This window comes from Lepisma saccharinum, chromosome 11 (genome assembly GCF_977018435.1).
Source record: "Lepisma saccharinum chromosome 11, izLepSacc3.1, whole genome shotgun sequence".
Taxonomy (NCBI): Eukaryota; Metazoa; Arthropoda; class Insecta; order Zygentoma; family Lepismatidae; genus Lepisma; species Lepisma saccharinum.
The window spans coordinates 50,854,569-50,876,973 of record NC_139239.1 but is presented as its reverse complement, the minus strand read 5'-3'; the positions used below and the strand labels follow the sequence as shown (position 1 = coordinate 50,876,973).

Here is a 22,405-nt window from a genome sequence, read left to right as displayed (position 1 = left end):
GAAGATGACAAGGATAAAGGTACAGGATGCTCTGGATTACGTGATATTTCAGTAATGTTGCCATTGTTCCCTGCAGCTTTATGGATTGTTGAAATATTAGTCATCAGCAGTTTAGCTGTTACATCACTTAATCGTGCTTCACAGATCTCAACACGTTGAATTAAACCTTCATTATTACTTTCCCTAATCTGGCTGATAACATTCCACTGCTCGTTTACCTGCAAACCCAATCCAGCAACACTATCTTTTAACTTACGAATGCTGTTGGTATTCGCTTCACCAGATATATTCAACTGTTGGAAATTTTCATCCAACACTTTAACTTGTTCCTTAATTTGATCATTTGCTGTTTTGCAAGCTTCAGCAACCTGCCCAATCTCCATCCGGAGTGAGTTGCCCAACTCCTTAACAGTGTTGTTCATATTTTCCATACACTTCACCGTTCTGTCTTCAAGTTCTGCAAACTGCTCTTTCTGAGATTTCTCATGCTCTGACAACTGCTCTTTCAACTGCTCTCTCTGAGATTTCTCCAGCTCTGACAACTGCTCTCTCAACTGCTCTCTCTGAGATTTCTCAAGCTCTGACAACTGCTCTTTCTGAGATGACAACTGCTCTTTCTGAGATTTTTCAAGCTCAGACAACTTTTGCCTTACGCTGTCATTCGATTCCTTCAATTCCCGAAACATGACCAATAATTGAGCATTAAAATCTGAAGTACCCGTAGGTAATGGCACGATAGGAACATTCTTCGTTGTCATTGCACTAATTTGTATTCACGACAATAGAACGAAAATATGAAGTACACAAAGGAAGGGACACTAATAAGTCTAAAATTTATAATTCTTCAGTGTAACCAAATTCCCGCACACTGGCCACCAATTTCTTGCAACGATACTTCACACTGAATATATATTGTACGCGAAGGATGAGCAGACTAACACAATTTTAGAATTAAATTGCAAGTCCTCAGCGCTCAACTGGGTTTCATAATGTTATTATACTTACATTGCAAGATTTAAGCAACACAACTCAACTTCCAAAATATTATTTCACTTTATAACATTTGATATAAACTCATTTTTCGATTTTTAACACAAGACATTTTTAATTCAATCTTCTTACATATATATAACAAAAACGAATCGGAATCAACAACTTAAAACAAATATCGACAATGATACAGCGTTCTTAATCTCAATAGTTCCCTGTTAAATTTATAAACTTGTACGCAATAGAAATAAAGTAAATATTGGTTATTTGTGAATGTAGAAGACAGTCACAAATGGGAGGCTATGCATGTATATTTTCTCCTCTTTCTAGGTCGAGGTATGTGTCTGAAATGATAGAGAATGGAGTCCTGGTATCCGTGCTTGATGTTCTGCAGCGACCATCATGTAATCGTGTCGAAAAAGCTGAAGCTCTCAACCTGATGACTCATATGGCAAGGAAAGGTCGCCGTTACAAAGAGGCCATTTGTGAAACCTTTGGTAAGTAACCATGGAGCAACAAAAGCCTGGGAGTGCTTGCAAGAAAGGCAATAGTGTTGGTTGGATAAAAATCATGTTTTTTATTTAAAAAAATTATTTTTGATGATTTTTTAAAAATTTAAATCTATTATTTTGATTTTTTTAAAAGAAAGTTAAAATTGCATGTATGGTTTCTGATACCATACATACAGATATATATTTTTTTATAGAAAGACCTTTTCTGCTAAACCACCTGTGGTGTTTGCTAATGACCACGTCACACACCCTGTAAAATGTTTGATTAAAGCAAATAAAAAATTACATGTAAATATACATTTTTCTGTTTCTAATATTGTATATATCAACCTACAATGGAAATGTTTGTTGAGTGTGTTAATGAAACTATGATAATCTCCGTAACTTTTCTTCCAGTGAAAATAAAACATTCTGGATGTACTATATAATTGCAACTTAAAATACTTTTTGTAGTGTCTCTAGCTGAATTTTGGTAATTTTTTAAATGATAGTTTGCAAAATATCAGCTGCTACGTTTATTTACAGTTTAATGATAATGACTATTCAGGGTTTAATATGATTAGTATTTTGTATGTTATTCTACACAAAATGTTTGCTATTTTTGCCTATAAAAATTATTAAATTTTAAATCAAGAGAAATGTAAGTGTTTACTGTTTACATATTACATTTCCTTTGGTATGAACTTTACCCTTACAGTACATATATTTTGTTTAGTTTCTTTTCCTTTCTTAGAGCCTAATAAACATCATTAAATGATTATGAGATTAATGTGCTTTCACCAAAAGTGATTCTGATATTTACAAAATCCTTATGTACCGTGTGGCCAGAATTAAAGTTATCCAACTCAGAGCCCTCTGTATCCTGTTTGAGGCATCGTAGAACTCTGAAATTTGGTGAATCCACTATTCGGACCATGGGGAAGAGGATGGCGATAAAAAATAAATACAGTAGTTCAATTTTCCGCCACCAGGTTGAAATGTGGCATTGTACTTCCATGATGGGTTGTAATAATGATGTAAACTGCTCCAATTGGTTATGGATTTGCCTTTACCTTGCAATCTTGCAATAAACGAGAGATTATTTTCTCGCAACTTCCAGCCACTAACAAATGTCTTTTAATTAATAACTCAGCTAAATCACTTAATGTGAGTGCTGAGCAAAAGTTCGGAAGTGATCACCATGAAATTAAATAAGAAAGAACGTGCATTGCTGGTGAAGTTGTTTTATCAGAACGGTAGTAATATTGCTGGCACGCATATTGAACACTGCTGTACTGGCAGAAACCAACAATAAAGATTTATACACCTGACTTATGTTTTTCAATATTCATTATTACAGTGCCACATTTCAACTTGGTGGCGGAAAATTGAACTTTTTTTTTATCGCCATCCTCTTTCCCATGGTCTGCATTCACCAAATTTCAGAGTTCTACGATGCCTCAAACAGGCTACAGAGGGCTCTGAGTGGGGTAACTAACCACATGGTACATTATTCTATAAACTATTTCTTTAAAGTGATATAAATAATTGATTTTTTTAAAAAATAAATCACCTGATTTAAATCAATCCACCTTGGTGCTAACTATTCAGAAATATAGAAGAGTGAGCAGTCTTCAACATATAAAATCAGGAAAAATCAGAAATGGAGTAAGTCAGCAAAAGGCCACCTGACAAGGTCTGTTACACCAAGGTCGTTTTTCGTGTCAGTTTTCTTGCTTTGAATTAGATTGTAAAGAACAAGAGTTTCATTTACCTTAACACAGAGCATTAAGATTTATTGATGCACCTATCAAAATGTCTAACAAATGTGCAAGTATAAGATTTTTGTAGTGCACAGGCAGGACATGAGGTATTCAAAATAATGATCAAGTATGTATGTTCCCATACCCATATATAGTGTGTCTGCATTCCAAGCACCGTTAAGAATTTCACAAACCTGTTTAGTTATAGAAGGAAGCCCTGCTGGCGAGATACTTGCTGATATCTGAGAACTAGAACCTAGAATGAAAACTTTCACAAATTTCGAAGTATGTAGAGGACATCAGGACGAACAACTTTTCTCAATAATGTTTTGCTCATTAAGACCTCTTTTGAACGCTATTAGCCTTCGAAAACTTCTTTTCTATACTGTTTGTATGCAGCCATGCATCACAGATCCATGGTTGCCACTGACATAAATATGTGTTTCTTCAAGAACTATTAAATCTTAAAAGAATTAAAAAATAAAATAAAACGCAGTAACATTTCAGAAAACAACAAAATTTTTTGTCTGCTTTCAACAGACTGTGAGACCAATCAAGGCAAAATTGATTGATTGATTTGCTTTATTTTACTGTACTTTTTGTGCCAGTTTTGGCAAATTTGCGAAGATGGGGATGAGCGATGACATGATGAAATTGATGAATGGATATTCACAAACATCCATGCCCAGGCTGGGATTCGAACCCAGGACCCCTGGCGTAGTAGCACGATGTGCTAACTAATCTGCCATGGGGGTCTGCTCAAGGCAAGACTTATAGAGTGTGAAGACATCTAGACAAAATATACAAAACCCTTATGTAATGCAAAAGCATGGCAGTTAAAATCAACAAATGCACCCTGCCAGTGTCTTTCATGTCATGTCTCTGTAGCATATTTTCACTTTTAGTATGTTATTTGACAGAAAATAAATAACAGTGGAACCATGAATATGTTCTGCATGCCTGCATAGAATTTTTTTTTTTTTCAATTTCTGATATCTTCAAAGCGAGGCCTTAAAAATCATAATCTTACCAAGAATAGTTTGTCATGATATCCTCTACATGCTGCACATATTTGTCGGAGTTACATGGTGACACCCTGACCATAGAAGGAAGCCCTTGCTGATGCTTAGAGATTTCTTTTTGGACTACAAAATTTTCATCACTTCTCCACCACACTTGTTTTTCCTATTATGTGAAAGCATTTTTTGGTACTCTGAGTATTTCACTTGAATCTAGGGATTTTTTTAAGGACAATTCTAGTAGACTAATATGTTATATAATTGTTATGAATTATAAATATTTGGAACAACTTTAAAACGTATTGTTCAGATCAGTGGGAATCAGTAGCAATATTGACACCGCTGCCATAGGCAAGGAAAGTCCAAGTTAATAGATTTCAAGTACAAAGTATTTACGAATATACTGTTTGACCAGCGATCAGAGAGCTCTTAAGTTTTCTGGGCATGACCGAAGTAGTCGAGTCCATTTGTAAATTGGGGGAGTTCACGAAGCCACTTCTCTGAAGGACAAACGGTTGTGATAAAAATTTTTTTTAAAAAAGTCCTTATCACAATCCTTTACTTCTGTGCATGTCCCTCAGTTTTCATTAGTTACGTTCTGGTGGATAAGCATCCTTGCAGATTGGTAACACTGTTCAATGTGCAACCGTGAAAGGCATTCTCCCACCTGCCTTTCCCTTTTTCTTTGCACTTTACCAACTGGAGCTCTCCGATCGCTGGTCAAACAGTATCAGTGTGATAATTCTGGAAAATATATCCTTCTGACAGGGTCAGCTGGTAAATCTTTGGAGTACCGATTCAATGCCAGCTATTCATGTGACCAGTAGTACTAGTCTAGCATTTAATTTCTATTAATGTGTCAAAATTATTTAGTGTATATTATTTCATAAATAAGATACTGAGTTTTAACTATCGGGATGTTTCAACCAATTAATATTAATCTTCATTTGGGAGTACATTAATATGACAGTAGGCCTATGATCACATGTATAGAAGATGGTAAAAAGTCTAAGGGTTAAATAAATTAGTTTTAGATGTAGTACAGGACAAGTTTGTTTTATGTAAACTTTATGCTCAAATAGACGGAAGTGGGTCTGAACTTACAGTATAAATCGGATTCACAATCATTGTGCAATATGCCTCCACTGGGAACTAAACCAGGGCCTCTTGATTACAAGACAACAGGGTTATCTGTGAGATTCATACATTACAGGAAGGTAAAGATACAGTAGTAAACTTTCCTGTTTTTTGAGATGCACTGAATCAAAATCTAATGTTTTCCTCTTGCCATTCTTACCACTCTCCATCATTATCGATCATAGATCTACTGCCATATTTACATGTTACTGCTGAATACTAATATTATTTGGTCAGAATGTGAAGATAGCAACAAGCAACACTGCAATAAAATATGTAAGTACTTTCCCCTATTAAAATTTAATGATGTGGTTACGTGGGCAATTGTGGGGCATTTTAAGATTCCAATTATAAGGTATATTGGCAGATGTTATATATATAATATTACTCTTTTTATTGTTTTAGCTATCAAGATCATTTGTGAAAGTGCTGCAGAAATGGGAATGAAACCAGGAAAAGATGACGAGGAGCTGGAGGATGAAAACTATGAAATAATGTACTTCTTTGAAAGGGCAAGAGAAAACCTGGATGAATTGACAGTTGGAAATCCAGATTTTCAGTCTCAAATCTTGCAAGCACTGGCTATTTTGCTGACATCAATCAACTCTAGGGCACAACTTTTGACTTGTAAAATTTTACGAAAATTACTGGTAAGTTCCAACATGTAAAATAATTTTTAAATATTGAGAATTGGTCAAACACGGAATCTAAGATCAATACCAATATTCTAACATTTGATCCTCCATTAATTAACAGTTTTCTGCATACATCTCTGAATGTTATTGACAATTGTTCTTCATTAGAATGCAAACGTTAATTGGACTTCATCCATTGTTTACTGCTTTTACTTTTAACTATCCAATACTGTGTTTTGCCACCTCTCCTAAAGATGAGAGAAGAGATGCGGTCTCAAAATGAAGTGTTAATCATTAGTTAATATTTGAAAGGAGAAACACTGGACAATGGATAAAGTCCAATTTACAGTACATGCTAAGATTTCAGTGCACATCATTATTTGATGGAAACACACTACCATTTCCAGCATGAAAAAATTAAACATTGAATTGAAGAAAAAAACATAATGCTTCAAAAATTTATATTTATATATTATCAGCAGTTTTACACTGTATCAGAAGTAGTTAAGTTATTGATGTACAAAGGTGTATAAGTATATGGGATTTGAAACGATTAAGAGAAACTCCCAGGTACAATTTCTGGAACAAATAAATAACAACCCATTACATTACGCCAAATGTGAACTTCAACTGTCAAAATATCCTCACCAAATAAAGTTAGGGGGAAAAATAACTGTATATTCTTATTTCTGAGAAAAAACAAATCTTAAATGATCTGCCAGATGGCTGCTATGATGCATACTAGCCCCATCTGGTGTTTTCCCACCCCCTTTCCCCTTATCCGAAGTTTCATCATCCTCCGCTAAGCCATTTTCACATCAAAAGGGTGGTGCTGGACTTTCGCCTCACCCAAAGACTACAATTGAAAATGTATTGTGTTGTATTAACGGTTAGATCAAAAGTATTTTAAACATGTGGCAGTCAAAATTGATATGCATAATAACAGCATTACAAGTTGATATTTCACTATTTTTCTGCTAACGATTTTCCAACACTTATTTTTTATAGAAGGTTGAGTCCCACTTGAAAAAAAAAATCCAACTGTGCCCTTGATTCATAGTACTGGTTTCTCTTTCAACTGCATTGAAAATTGTGATACAAAGAACAGTTTGTTAAATGTCACCAATTTTAATATGAAAGAATGAGCTTTATTTTAAATAGGCAATGAAATGTATTTTCTGGCTCAATTTTATATATATATATTTTAAAACCATACAAGAGTTAAATATGAGTTTCTAATTTAATATTATTTTTAGTGTTACTATGAATGCAATTCATAATTTTCAATTGTATTTGCAGCCACAAAATCTCGACATGGCAAAACACATCATTGAACCACTTTTGACTGTCCTGGGAACCAAAAGACTAGCATTGTTGTATGAAGGTGAGTAATATCTTGACATATTCTATGTGATCAAAAGTATCCGGACACACCGCAAAACATATGTTTATCATAGAGGACGACATAGTACTGCCATCTAAGGCATGGAGCAAATGGTCAGCGATCTCAGTAGTCTGCAGACAGCACGAGACATCAGTATGAGACGATCTGAGGAACTCACAGACGTGGTTGGGTGCCACTTGTGTAAGAAATCTGTGCACGAGATTTCCACCCTCCTAAACATCCCTAGGTCTACTGTTTCTGATGTTATAGTGAAGTGGAAACGTGAAGGGATGTGTACAACCCAAAAGCTGACCTCCAGAGACTTTCGAGTGTTGAAGAGGGTCGTACAGCGTAATCTTCAATCATCCATCGCCATGCGGCAACTTGGTTTCCATGGCCGAGCAGCTGCCCATAAGCCAAACATCACACAGCAAATGCCAAACACCGCCTCGCATGGTACAAGGAGTGTTGAAACTGGACCATAGAACAGTGGAAAACCGTTGTGTAAAGTGATGAATCATGGTACACAATGTGGCGATCCGATTGTAGAGTGGGGGTGTGGCGAATGCCTGGTGAATGACATCTACCAGCCTGTGTAGTGCCGACAGTGAAATTTGGGGGTGGCAGGGTTACATGTTTCTCCTGGAGGGGGCTTGACCCCCTTGTTGCTTTACATGGCAATATCACGGCACAAGCCTACATTGACATTTTAACAGCTTTCATGCTGCCTACCGTCGAAGACCAGTTCGGGGATGACCATTGTGTCTTTCAACACAACCGAGTACCCGTCCATACTGCAGGGCTTGTAGGGGGAGTTGTTTGATGACAACAACGTCCCACTAATGGACTGGCCTGCGTAGAGTCCTGTTTAAATTCCATAATACATCTCTGGGATGTTTTGGAATGCAGACTTCGTGCTAGACTACACCGATCCACATCGATGCCTCTTCTCATTTCAGCATTCCGCGAGGAATGGGCTGCCATTCCCCAGGAAACTTTCCACCACCTGATTGAAAGTATGCCTGGGAGAGTCAAGGCTGTCATCAAGGCTAAGGGTGGGCCAATATCTTATTGACTGCCTGTGTTCCCGATGGAGGGCAGCCCAAACTTTTACTTCATTTTCAGGTGGGTGTCCAGATACATTTGATCACATAGAGTATGTGGTGTACTTTCAGTTTTTATTTTGAGAATAATTATTATGAAATACATATTTCCATGACTCTTTTACTACAGAAGAAATAACACTTAATGTTGTAATCATTACAACATAAATTCCTCCAAAAAAGTACTTGCATATTGAACTTATTTTCTTTGTAGTTTCAAAGCTATATTCATGGAGTTCTAAGGAATTTAATTTAAATTTTAGGGATATTGTAAGGATATTTCACTCCAAAGTGGCAACAGACACTTCACAACAAACTGCCACAATTCATTAGCCATTTCTACCTTCAGCCTGGAAAAAGCTTTTACTAGGTATGTTCAACAAACAGACTAAACTGACATGTTGCATGCCATATTCATTAATTGAAGAGGTAATGAATTCCTTAGATTACGAAATGTTTGTCATTTTGTTTTAGATTGGGATAATGTTTGTTATTATAACCCATATGGCTTCAGTTTTAACTTTTTCCTATCATATCTGTGGAGAGGAGGTCTGCAAATATCAAAGAGGTCAGCGAATCAGTCTCTACATATTCTGCAACTTGCCAAAGCAACACTTGCTGACAATAGATTACATAGAAGTGGTGCTATTTATTGTTGTTACTGCTTGTAGAGCCTATTGAAGGTTTACATTCAGAAGTGAGAAAGATTATGCTGAATGTAAACGAACATTGATGTTAACATAATAAAAATGATTACATAATTCACATTGTATTTTTAAAAAATTCTTGCTTTGGCGATTAATTCTGCAAAAAATGTGAGTGCATTCGCAAAGGTTCAAGTGATGTTGCCCTCAACGCACAGAGTTTTGTATTGGTCCATCCCTGCTAAAACTAATAAATAATAAACTTATAGTGGAGCAGCTTTAAACCCACGATTGGTAAAGAAAGTCTTCATGAATTAAGTAATGATAATGGTATAAGATTGATTACTTTTGCAACCTCAAAGAATTTAATTGTGAAAAGTACCACTTTTAAACATAAAGATATACATAAATATACCTGGTCTTCTCCAGATGGTAAAACTCATAATCAGATAGATCATATTCTCATTGATAAGAGAAGGCATACTAGTATAATTGACGTTCGTACACATAGAGGTGCTGACTGTGCCAGTGACCATTATTTAGTAATTGCTAAATTAAGAGAAAGACTCTCAGTGATAAATCATAAGCAACAAAATCTAAAAGTTATAAAATTTGTTACAGGAAAGTTTACTGATGAAAGAATTAAGAAAGATTACCAAATTAAACTGTCAAATAGATTTGATGTTTTGCAGGATTTAAATGATTATGAAAATATAAATGAAGCAGACGTAAATAAGAATTGGGAGCCCATACGTAATGCAATAGAATCAGCAGCTAAAGAAAGTATAGGATACCATAAACCGAGAAAAAGTAAGCCATGGTTTGATAATGAATGTCATAATCTAATAGAAATAAGAAATCAGGCTAGACTTAGGTGGTTAAATAACTCTGATGATACAAATCTAAACAATTATAATAGAATAAAGCGAGAAGTTAACCGCACGTTTAGAAGTAAAAAAAGAGATTATTTGAAAAGCAAAATTAACGAAATTGAAACAAACAGCAAAAATAAAAATATCAGAGATTTATATAAAGGTGTAAATGAGTTTAGAAAGGGGTGGCAACCTAAAGTAAACTTGATAAAAGATAAAGATGGTGATTTTCTAGCTGACCCAAGCGATATTCTAAATAGATGGAAGAACTACTTTAATGACCTTTTAAATGTCCATATAGGAGATAAATCAGAAGTAAATGAAGTCCACACAGCAGAACATTTAGTTCCAGAACCTAACTTGATTGAAGTTAAGGATGCTATTAAAAGGCTAAAGAATAACAAAGCACCTGGCATTGATTTAATACCAGCTGAGTTAATTAAATATGGTGGAAATTCATTAATATGTCAAATTCATAAATTAATTTGTTTAATATGGAATAAAGAAGAAATCCCTCAACAGTGGAAAGAATCCATAATTGTTCCTGTGTTTAAAAAAGGTGATAAAATGAACTGCAATAATTACCGTGGAATTTCTCTACTCTCAACAACATATAAAATATTATCTAACATTCTTTTAACAAGACTAACCCCATATGCTAATGAAATTATAGGAGATTATCAATGTGGATTTAAACGTAACAGATCAACTACAGATCAAATTTTTCACATCAGACAGACACTTGAAAAAAAGTGGGAATATAATCAAAATGTCCATCAGCTATTCATTGATTTCAAAAAAGCATATGATTCGGTCAAAAGAGATAAATTATATAATATATTAGTAGAGTTTGGAATACCTAAGAAGCTTGTTAGTATGATAAAAATATGCACCAGTGAAACAGAAAGTAAAATTCGTGTGGGTATTAATATGTCTGACAAATTTACAATTCATGATGGGTTAAAACAAGGAGATGCATTATCTCCTTTGCTCTTTAATTTTGCCTTAGAATATGCTGTTAGGAAGGTAAAAGAAACTAAAGAAGGACTAAAATTAAATGGTGTGACTCAGTTGTTAGCATATGCAGATGATGTAGACTTACTGGGAGATGATATGAATACAATTAAGAATAATGCTAAAGTATTTTTCAAAACTGCTAAAGAGATAGGTTTGGAAGTTAACAAAGAGAAAACTAAATATATGCTTACAGGCCGAAACCAAGTGTTAGGTAATAATCAAAATCTAATTATTGATAACAACTCGTTTGAACCAGTTTCGAAATTCAAATACTTAGGAGTAATATTAACAAATGAAAATTGTATTAAAGAGGAAATAAAAAGTAGGCTTAATTCAGGAAATGCATGTTACTTCTCTCTTCATAAACTTTTGTCTTCTCGTTTAATATGTAAGAAACTAAAAGTTAAAATATACAAAACAGTAATTTTGCCTGTAGTATTATATGGATGTGAAACTTGGTCCCTTACATTGAAAGAGGAACATAAATTGAGAGTATTTGAAAATAAGATCCTTAGGAAAATCTTTGGACCTAAAAGGGATGAGGAGACAGGTGAGTGGAGAAGGTTATATAATTTAGAACTACATAATTTGTATTCATATCCAGATATTATTAGAATAATTAAATCAAGAAGACTTAGGTGGGCAGGCCATGTGGCACGAATGGGAGAGGAAAGAGGAGTTTACAGGATTCTTGTTGGGAAACCTAATGGTAAGAGACCTGTAGGAAGGCCAAGACGAAGATGGAGGGACAACGTTGAGATGGACCTAAGGGAAATTGGTAGGGATGGAAAAGAGTATATAGAACTTGCTCAAGATAGGGAAAGATGGAAGGCCTGTGTTGCTGCAGCCATGAACCTTCGGGTTTAAGAAGGCTAGGGAGTTAGTTAGTTATAGTGGAGCAGCCCTTAAGGGCCATGGCCAGCAAAGCAGCTTTTTCATTGGGTTATCCATGGTCAGTGCATCGAATGCCATCACCACTGTTCACTGTTTTCTCTCTACTTTTTAGGTTTGGAGCTTATGAAAATTATTAAATCTTCACCACATCAGGAACAGATGCTTCAACGCTTAGTTCAACTCTCAATACCACCTAAACTTGAATCTGAGGATAAAGCACCCTTATATATTACAGGTCAGTTGTTGATTACACGTTGTGTATTTCGATGCAGAGTAACAAAAGGATATGTTCACTTTCATGAATCTCTTTTCCTTGATATGCATAACTCACTGGATAAATGAGACCCCAGAAGGTGTCGTGTCAGTAAATAAACCCTACATTTTGTGTTTGATTCTTTATTTTGCATTTTGCAGTTCATTTTGTGAAGAAACATGATAGCAAAATACATCTCGGACCTTTCAAGAAAATGAAAAATTAACATTACATTGTGTTATTTCACATTTTGTGTTTTCGTCAAAAAATAAATATGCATGCACCTACTGATTAAATATGCTAGTTAAGGAAGTTAATCATCCATTCATGATTTTCACAGAACATTTACAATTCTATATTGGTTTGGAAAATTGGTAAATTTTAAATTAGTAAATCAATATTGTAAAAAAATTCATATTGATCCATCATCAGGTTTTATATATTTATTATTGAGTACAAATCTTTATGAATGTGTTTTTAAAGGAATGATACAGAAAGTATGGAACAAAATAGTTAACTTCATCTCCTTCCTCACTCCACACATTTGTAAGTATAAATTGTTTGCAGAAATCCAGTAAATTAGTAATGTCTACCACCTCCTAAACCAACTTGACTTGACTTGTGGCATTTCCAGGGCATTGTAAGAATGGAACCTTTAACGGAAGCCACAGACACCACCTGTCATGGTTAATTAACTGTCCAAATATGCAACATTGATTAATTCAACCACCGTAGACTTAATCTCATTATATTTCTTTCAGATTCATTTTCTAAAGGAATATGTAGAATCTCTGAAGGTGGACACTCAGGTGTTTTACATCATGTTCTTTTATCTTCTGAGGTTGTTTTTAGATTCTATTTTTAACCTACCAAGAAAGATAATTGGTTTTATTAAAAATTCAAAGAATTATAACAAATGTATCTGTCAGATTTACTACACAAAAAAATTATCATGTTGACAGCATGTTTTAACACACTAATTTTGCAAATTTCTATTTTATAAAATTGGCATTCATGTTGCCAATTTCTTTGTCCTTGCAGAACCTGACCTGAGTGAACTGGATGTAGAAATTCCCATAATATACAAGGCTCAGGCTGATGCCATATTTTTGTTGGGGTGAGTATTTAAAGGAAATGTACGGCCCATTTTTGGTCAGTACTGTGTACAAACTACAATTCATTCTAATTCATTTATGGCTCATTTTTCTGAGCAGTTTTTTTATTGCGATCAAAAACTGCAGAAAAAATTACTGTAAGTGAATTAGAATGGATTACCTCTCTGCGTGTAACTGACAAGTGGATATTTTTAGATACGATGTAAACAATACCAAGTAAATTCATGGTGGATGTGGTAAACACGGTTTAAGTATTATGTACATGAAGTTTCGTATTTCCACGATGCACAATTGGATTCGCATACGTAATAATACCACATACTTTTGCAAAAATGCATTGATTCCCAAAAAACTTGAATAATGAATAGCAGGTTGTTTATGATATAAATAAAGTAAAGCATGATAAAAAGTATACAACTCATTATCCATTTGGTGGCCAATTTCTTTCCATGCATTACCTAACATATTTGGTCCTTCTTTGTAATTGATCAGTGGTGGTTAGCTCATGATGAATTGTTCGACTTTTAACCACTGTACGTTGTTTTTTTATGTATGCAGACCAACATTTCAGACTCATTCTATCCTTCTTCAGAACAGGCGTGCCTACAGGGGGAATTCATGATGCACCTGCATCATGGGAATTTTTGGGGGGGACAAAATTTTATAGCTACCAATTATATATATATCTTCATGCATAGTTTCTTGTGATTGACTTGTTAATAATTTTTTAGTTATAGTTATTATGTACAGTTCTTCTGCCTACCTGTGGATGATTGCGGTGATAGGGTTGAAATGAAACACCACCTCTTATGCCTTCAGAATCGGTTTCGAAGTGTGGATGTACTGTTCACATTAATACAAGGTTAGTGAAGCAGACAAACTGTTAAGAATAAGGTTCAGTACACTAACAATGGCAGTGAGCATGCACAATGAGTGTCACAAGAATCATTAAAAACAGACTATGTTCGTGTATGACTGATGAGTGGTTAATATCTTACATTCTGGGCAGGGCTGTGGGTTGGGTGGGGGTTCAGTGAAAGCAGAAGCTAATTCTAATATTTGATCTAGGGATTGGAGAGTATGTAGATCTTGCTCAAGATAGGGACAGATGGAAGGCCTGTGTTGCTGCAGCCATGAACCTTCGGGTTTAAGAAGGCTAGAGAGTTAGTTAGTTATTTAGATCTAGGGATTGGTCTAGGTCGTCATGTAAATTGAGTAGCGAACTATTCATGCGCATTGATTTCTTTCATTTTCAATTTCAAAACACAAAGGAGAAAAAGAAAGAAAATAAGGGGGGGGTTTTAATACTAAGGAAAACACTTGCGCTAAACAAACTTCAGACTGTTTACCCTAGTTTCAGCATTTTGTGAGCACCATGAAGTGGTGGGTGGTTTTGCTAATTAAAACTAAAAAGTCGTATAGAGAGGGACATAAAATTTTAGTATTATGTACGGGAGGGTACAACAGTTACACTAATTTCCACATTTCCATCATGAAGTGGTGGTTGGGGGACTAAAATTTATAGGCAAACTATGAAATGTGGGGTATTATTTTAAACCTTTTAACAAAGTGGCGGGGGAGGGATTAAAATTTTGGTAACCTAAGCGGTAATCGTATCTCCGCTATGAAATGTTTGTTGGGGGGTTGACATTTTAGCATAGTATGTTTGCATCCTCAACAGGGGCATGGTGGTAGGGTCTAAAGTCAGATGTAAAAAAAAAAAAAAATTGCGGGAGTTTCCTGCATTTACACTATGAAGTGTTCCACACATCCACCATGAAGTGTGACTCAATTTATAACTAGGGAATCTTAGAGTCACAAGGGATGTAATTATGCAATGCGAGAGGTTTCATTTTATAATGTTGAATTGCCTTATTTGTCAAGGAGAAGATAGAAGATGAGACAGAGCTGATTTCTCTCCACACTTACTTAGATCCGACCAAGATGTTATTAGTCCATTTAGTGCCCTTAAGTTCGAGGTGCAACCTACTGAGATGTCTCGCACCTTAAGTTATATGATTACAATCCCGCACTCACTTATACCTTACAAATTTTTAATGCCAACCGAGTGTGAGTTTGACCTTGCAGGATGTTTTATACTCATTCCATAACCTTTGTTCTTACTTCTCGATGAAAGGACAAAGCCTCTATCCTGAGCGGAAAATCCCCTACAGGAAACGAGGCTGGAGTTACATACACAGCGGTATGCAGCTTGAAACAATGAAGCTATTCTCTATGGAATGCGGCATTGTCAGTGAATGGTCGAATCGTGGGTTAGAAGTGGAGAGATGGAAAAGCATAACTTTTACAGTTTCGGCTCTGCATCTCTCTTCAATATATTCAAAGTAACTAAGAAATTCAACTCACCGACAGATACCCAAAGTAGCAAACAGTCTCTTACACATGCCGTTCACACTTGGTGCTTACTGTTTTTGTGCTTACATAGGGATGGTCATTTGCCTGTAAGTTCCAAGAAACTCTCGAAGTCTGAATGCATATCCCTCGAGAAAGTACGGCAAACAAAAATAGCGACATGAATGACCACAGCCATCACCCCCTGGAGGTAGGGAGAGATGTCACAGTAGGGACACCTTCCTTTTCTGTGGCGTGGTAGCATGTGATGGACCATTCCAAGAAATGCCCTCCTGCATCCTCTGGCCACTACTTCAGTAGTCAATGGTTCATTTGGAATCTGAATAAGTCGTGTTCGGTTTCAACTGAATCAGTCGGAAATGTAGAACGGATGGTTTGACTGAAGTTAGTCAAATGAGTAATTCGATTAATATTAGTTGTTCGACTAATTCGATTAATATTAGTCAACTAATTTTCATTAGTCGATTTTTTTTTTTTTATGGTTTCAGTAATTGACTAATCGACTAAATTAGTCGACTAATGCCCATCACTAATAGAGATGAGAGAAACCAGTACACCGAACTCCATGTTTTGGATGAATCTGATCCAAGATAGTTAATTATTTATTTCTTTATGTTTATATTTGGTCACAAATGAGCAATCAACCATCTTGGATCATATTCATCCAAAACATGGAGTTCAGTATACTAGTTTCTTCTTTCATCTCCATTAGGCATGATGATACTAACAAGAAGTATATTATTATTATTATTTGCAACAAGAAAGAATGTGCCTTTTGTACATTAAAAACAATAAAATAAAACAATATTCACACAATGGAAAGAAGTATAAAAGTAACTTCTCTTCTGTTGAATCACCTTGTAATCATGAACACATGTGTGTCAGAAGATTTTGAACTGGAAAATTGACACATATCTTAAGACTAATCTAAAATAAGTAATTATGTCATATCCTGAAAATATCATTCTTAGCAAGAAAATTTGGATTTTTTCCACCCTGCATAATGTTATGTTGTAATATAATAAAATGTTCAGAGCAATCCATCTTTTATTACAAATATATGTTTCTTTATCATACTTTCCAGACGTCTGTTAGATGAAAGTATTTTACCCAAGCTACAAAGTTTTGGTATCTTCCCACGGCTTGTGTTGGCGATGGGAACGACCCTTGTGCCAGAGAGTCAGCGCCGTTCAGCCTTGGTTCTCAAGAGTCTTGCACATATGTCCTTAGAAATTAGAGAAGAGCTGCGGGACCTGTTGTCCCCATCTGTATACAACAGACTTGTGGTGAGACAACTAGCTTTTATTTTGTTTTTACATGAGGGAGAGTTGGATGGAAACCTTAATTTGTTTTTATTTACTGTCTAGAAGAATTCTGCATGCATGGTTGTACAAGTTTGCTGCCTTTGTAACCTAGACCCATTGCTCATCTACTTATATTTTGAAGTCTGACCTAGTGTCTCAATACTTAAAGAAGAAGAGTCTTTGGGATGCTTGTGCAATCACTTACGAGCCACTGCCAAGATCTTTTGTAGAGCCTCATCAAAGAAATCTGCCGCCAGGTCAGACAGCCAATCCGCCACGGTCTGTTTGGCTTCATCAGCACTGTTGAATCGCTTCCCAGCGAGGTAAGTCTTCAAGTGGAGGAATAGGTGATAATTGCTAGGGGCAAGATCCGAACTGTATGTAGGGTGGTCTATCCGCTCCCAGTCAAATGAGTCAATGAGCGACTGTGTGGCAGCTGCAGTGTGTGGTCGTGCATTGTCATGCAGCAACATGATACCAGAAGACAGCATTCCTCGTCGTTTATTCTGTATTGCTCGGCAAAGTTTCTTGAGTGTGTTGCAATACACGGCTGCATTAACTGTTTGTCCATTCGGCAGAAACTCAATCAGAAGCACCCCAAACCTGTCCCAGAAGACGGTGAGCATGAGTTTCTTGGTGGAGGTCGCTTGCTTGAACTTCACCTATGTGGAGGATGATGTGTGGCGCCATACCTTGGATTGTAACTGGCGATAAATGTCTGCCGCTTTCACATTTTTCGTGGTCAAAAACCTTATCACTGATCATATTTCACCTGCACCACTTCCATTGTCCACCACAACCATACCAAGCGTTTCACAATGTGCAAATGGCGTCTGTTTACATGCAAGGCATGTCTGTAACTAACACACATGCGTAAAAAACCAAGCACGCAGTGTTGCCAACGTGAGCGCAAAACGGCCCCTAATTAAAAAATAAACTATATACTATAATGTGCAATTTCTTCCAAATCCCCCCTGAGAAACTGGTGCGTATTATGCACTTCGGACAGCCAACATTAAAACCGCACATGTTTTTTTTTACTATGTTACTGCGTACAACATGTGTACATCAACAGGCACAAATACAAATTACCAGGTTGGATTTCTTTAGTACTAATATTTTTTTAAAAACACTGTAAAAAGTGAAATTGCTATTTCCCATGATTTTTCACTTTATAACATTTTGCAACACAGAAAAAAGTACCACTGACTGCACCATTCGAGCATGCACCTCCCATCACACGGGATGTATATCAGCGGTATTGGTTGGGCGAGAAAGAATAGGAAATAACTTTCTGAGTGCTCCAAATCCATAACATAATTTTGATCTCGCTTTCTTCTACTACAGAATAAACAAGGTGGTTGCAGAAGTGAAAGCTTTGGGATTCTAAACGCAGTGGAGGAAGAGGGGGAGGTGCCATGTATTGGTGACTCATTGTATACACTAGACGATATTCTCCTCATGGTCCACCTAGCAACAGGTGCTCATTGAATAGCTATAGTGTCATTCACTCTTGATCAACATAGCTACAGCTTTACAACCTACAACTAAAGCCAGTCTCACACGGCAGTTAGGTACGTCCTCACTTCGCCATCGACTTCTAGCTTCGTTACTTAACGATCGCGTGAGAGCTTTCTCTTATTCAGTTCCCGACAGAATTAGAAACTGTCTCTAAATCCATCGTTAATATCATAGAACTACCAATCAGAATTGAGGAGCATATTGGCAGCTGAAGTAGGAAACATAACCAATCAGAAGCGACCTCTAGGTCACATGTGTAGTTGTAATGGTGGCCGCATGAGATGTAAACAATGTATCACTTCACAATTTTAAAAGCCGATAACTATTCAACCGAGAGGAATAATGTTTCGTGTAAAACATTATTAGGTACAAAACAATGGCGCAGCTTAAATACATACTTTACAACGTTTACTGTACACGTATGAAAGAATACTTTAGTTGTTTCAAATGAAACCACCGTGCGCTCAACATAGATGGTGTAACTCGACGTGCCTTTCATGCTGTATATGTTATACATTGTAATCGCAAAAGCTAGCCGAAAAGTTACATGAAATGCTTGCGTTGCGTGTAAAGTACAATCTGCTATAAGATTTTTGGAAGCTTTTTCGTAGCATTTATGCTAGCAAAAATGCTAAAGGAAATGCTTTCGTCTAAAGCCAGCCTTAATGAATGGGTTGAATATTTTATTGTTTTAAATAAATAGTTCGTATGTCTACATTTCCTACTGAGATACTGTTATTTTACTTTTACAACAGATGCGAATACTATTTTATTTTGAAGTAAACTAAACACTGTACAGCCACATACGTATATATGTACTCTCTGGTTTGTTGGCTGGCTGTAACAAATAGACTGTGCTGTGTGTAGCATCACAGTAAATTAATCTGCTAGTGTTGTAATCATATATAAGTTATGAATTGTAATTAGTTCTTCATGGACTTCAAAGTAAATTTCAATAAGTATTTTAGGAGCAAAAAAGTATCAATGAAATATAAATTAATATGGTAACTTAATGTAAACACCACAATTTTCTAACTTTGAATGTTGTGAAGTTTGTGTAATTTAATTGACTAGTTGGTATTGGAAGATATATTTCAAAACCGTACGAGAAAGGTTTCATTAGAATATACAACTTCTATCGTAATATACGGGTAATGCAACTTTATGCTAGTGTGTACGTATATCAATTTGAAGTAACATATGTTATACACTCACATTCACTGCCACGGGTTACATGTGCTACATTTTTCAACAGTGCCAATGTTATTATCTTATTCTTTTAAGAGAAAACATTATTTTCCCAAATCTTCAGCAGTTATTAGCATCTAAACTTGCGAAGTGGTATACCGTGTTTGTGCAGTCGCCATTTTTAAAGATGTGATTTTAAGGATCATGTGAGACCCCTTTTGCTGCCTTCGCGAACTGAAGACGTGAAAAATCTTATGGTAGTTTCAAGTCGGAGGTGGGTGGCGAAGTGAGGACCTACGTAACTGCCGTGAGAGACTGGCTTAAGAAAGTCATGTCTTGAATCTGAATTGTACTGCACATTATGTACGAGATATAATTGTTTGTTACTTTTCACCCATCAAGAACCAGGGTGCACATTATGCATGCATAAATACAGTATTTCTGCTGCAATATGGAATTATAACGAATATTTTGTTTTTGAAAGATTTAATGTAGGATTCATCCTCACTTTTTATAATGACACTACAGTTTGTGTTACCAAACCAACTTCTGCCTTCAGACCCATAGATTAGGCATAGGGGAAACTACTTGTGCTGTATATTACATACTTTGGTGAATTTGTTCCAAGAAAGGTAATTAATTAATTAGGCAAATAAGAAGTTTGTGAAATATCTGTTATACAATAATCAATGTGCTGCTAAACTTGATTTATTCTTGTAGTGATGTTTCTTCCTGGTTCCTCGGAACTCTTTTCAAGCCTATCTTACAAAGTTACATGTGTGTATGTGTATGAACACACATTCACACCTTGGTAGAATAAGCTTTTTTAATTTTTAAATTTATTTATTCGAGAAATTCTGAATACAGAATAAATCCATTTTTATATCAGATATTGAAAATGAAATGAAATACACATGCATATACACATATAACAAAATAATAATAACAACAATAGCAGTGACAATAAAACCAGTGTTAACTATTCAAATGCTTGATGCACACAGTCTTGAAATTTTGTTTGGAGAGATGGAAGCCTGCAGATTCATTTAATGAGTTGTAGAGGGTTTGTGATCTGTAAAGAATTGACCTTTGTCCTAAGATGGCTTGTGTAAATGTTTTATGTAAACGAAATAGTTGCATTTGCTATTGGTACGCAAGATACAGATATGAAAAAGTTCACTAGTGAATAGTTCTGGGAAACCAGGATTAATTGTCACTACAAGAATTAAAACTACTTCAAAAGTGACATTTATTGTTATTATTTTGTAATATACGACAGTGGTTATGTAAACTTTTAAGAACATTGAGAAGTTTGTACATGTTTAACAATTAATAAAATGTACTGTTGTAAGAGGCAAGACAGTATCTTGTGTTGCATTAAAGTTATTTCATATTTTGTTGATAGATTGACCCTGTGGAAACAGCCAATACCTTGTCGCCTGTCTTAGCTAAGAAGTTTCGTGACTGGGCAAGGGAAAAACTTGGTGAAGACATTTATGCAGAGTCAGAAGAATCTGATGACGAAACCCCAGCTAAATCTGCTCCAAGTAGAAGTGTTGGGATATTTGAACAGTCACAAGTGAGGAAAGGGTCTGTACTGGTGAGGAAGGGAAGTGGCTTGTTTTCAGAAGCCGATGAGATTTCACTATCTGAGGATGAAGAAAATGAAGATCAGAGGGGCGTTGCAGTTGTCAAGGAACCAGATGAACGATCGGAAGAAACAAAGTCCTCAGAGGAGGAAGAAAGTCAGCTTTGAGAGAAAAACAAATATACTATTTTTTTATTGTCGTAATGATGATCTATAATTCCTCATTTGTTAATGTCATGGGAGAATTTTGTATCTACAAATATTAAAAATTCGTAAATTCTTATACTGCATTTTACTATAAGAAATATATTAGCTCTTTGCACTAGGGGATGGAAATCAGTCAAAGAATAACAACTTAACGAGGATTTGAATCTGGGGCACATGACACGAAAAAGCTGATGCCATTTTTTCTAAAATGTTATCTTTCCAGAATTAATAGAGGACAGGACATAGGCTAGGTAGGTAGTTAGATCTTGCCACCCAAGTTCCCAGGTTCAATTCCCAGCATTGTTTGTGAGTGTCCCTTCATTAACCCATTACCTGCTGCGGATGTAGACTCTCAAAAAGTGGTCCTTTTTTGAGGAGCATCTTTATGTAAACGGAATTTCAAAATTAACTTTTAGATGCCGGACCCCTCACTTGCATGTATTCCATTTCAAGCGTGCACTTTTCAATCTTGCTGCAAATTACAAAAAAAATTGTAACTCGAGAACTAATTGTCTTAGACAGATGGAGTTGGTTTTGATTTCATTCCTAAAGACCGGGCTCTTAGCGGAGGTAAAATTTGCACATAGTATCTCCCAATAATTAGTGTTAAGGGAAGAAGATGAAGAAGAAAAAAGTTGATTTCTTTTTTTAAATTGACATACGGGAGCCCATGTGCCCCCTCGATAGACCAAAGTGAGTGACAAAAATGTAATATGTAGTGGTGGTACATTCTTACAACCGTGCAAAGTTTCATTGAAATCAGAATGATATTTCTTGAGTAAAAAATAATAATAATAACAATAACCCATGACTTTACAGCCTGCAAGGGTCTTGGCCTATCTCTCGACTGCTGTCTCCCTCCTGCAGTCCTACCTACAGGTGTGGAGTTCTTCAACCGGTAATGGGG

At 35.8% G+C, this 22,405-nt stretch overlaps 1 protein-coding gene across 1 annotated transcript; it reads left to right on the top strand.

Moving 5' to 3' along the window:
• The first annotated feature begins 1,325 nt into the window (after window positions 1–1,325).
• On the top strand, window positions 1,326–21,523 carry LOC145995238 (armadillo-like helical domain containing protein 1). Its single transcript, XM_083131803.1, has 7 exons — window positions 1,326–1,487; window positions 5,806–6,050; window positions 7,335–7,419; window positions 12,062–12,184; window positions 13,244–13,319; window positions 16,775–16,976; window positions 21,109–21,523. Exons 1-7 carry the CDS (start codon window positions 1,340–1,342, stop codon window positions 21,457–21,459), a joined length of 1,230 nt encoding a protein of 409 aa, XP_082987929.1. The 5' UTR covers window positions 1,326–1,339; the 3' UTR covers window positions 21,460–21,523.
• Window positions 21,524–22,405: the final 882 nt, after the last annotated feature.

Excerpts from the sequence above, each read along its gene's own strand:
- LOC145995238 (XM_083131803.1), top strand. The coding sequence starts at position 1,340 with ATGATAGAGAATGGAGTCCTGGTATCCGTGCTTGATGTTCTGCAGCGA. Across the intron at positions 12,185-13,243 it reads AGCACCCTTATATATTACAG|AACCTGACCTGAGTGAACTG; the intron begins GTCAGTTGTTGA and ends TTGTCCTTGCAG. Across the intron at positions 13,320-16,774 it reads GATGCCATATTTTTGTTGGG|ACGTCTGTTAGATGAAAGTA; the intron begins GTGAGTATTTAA and ends CATACTTTCCAG.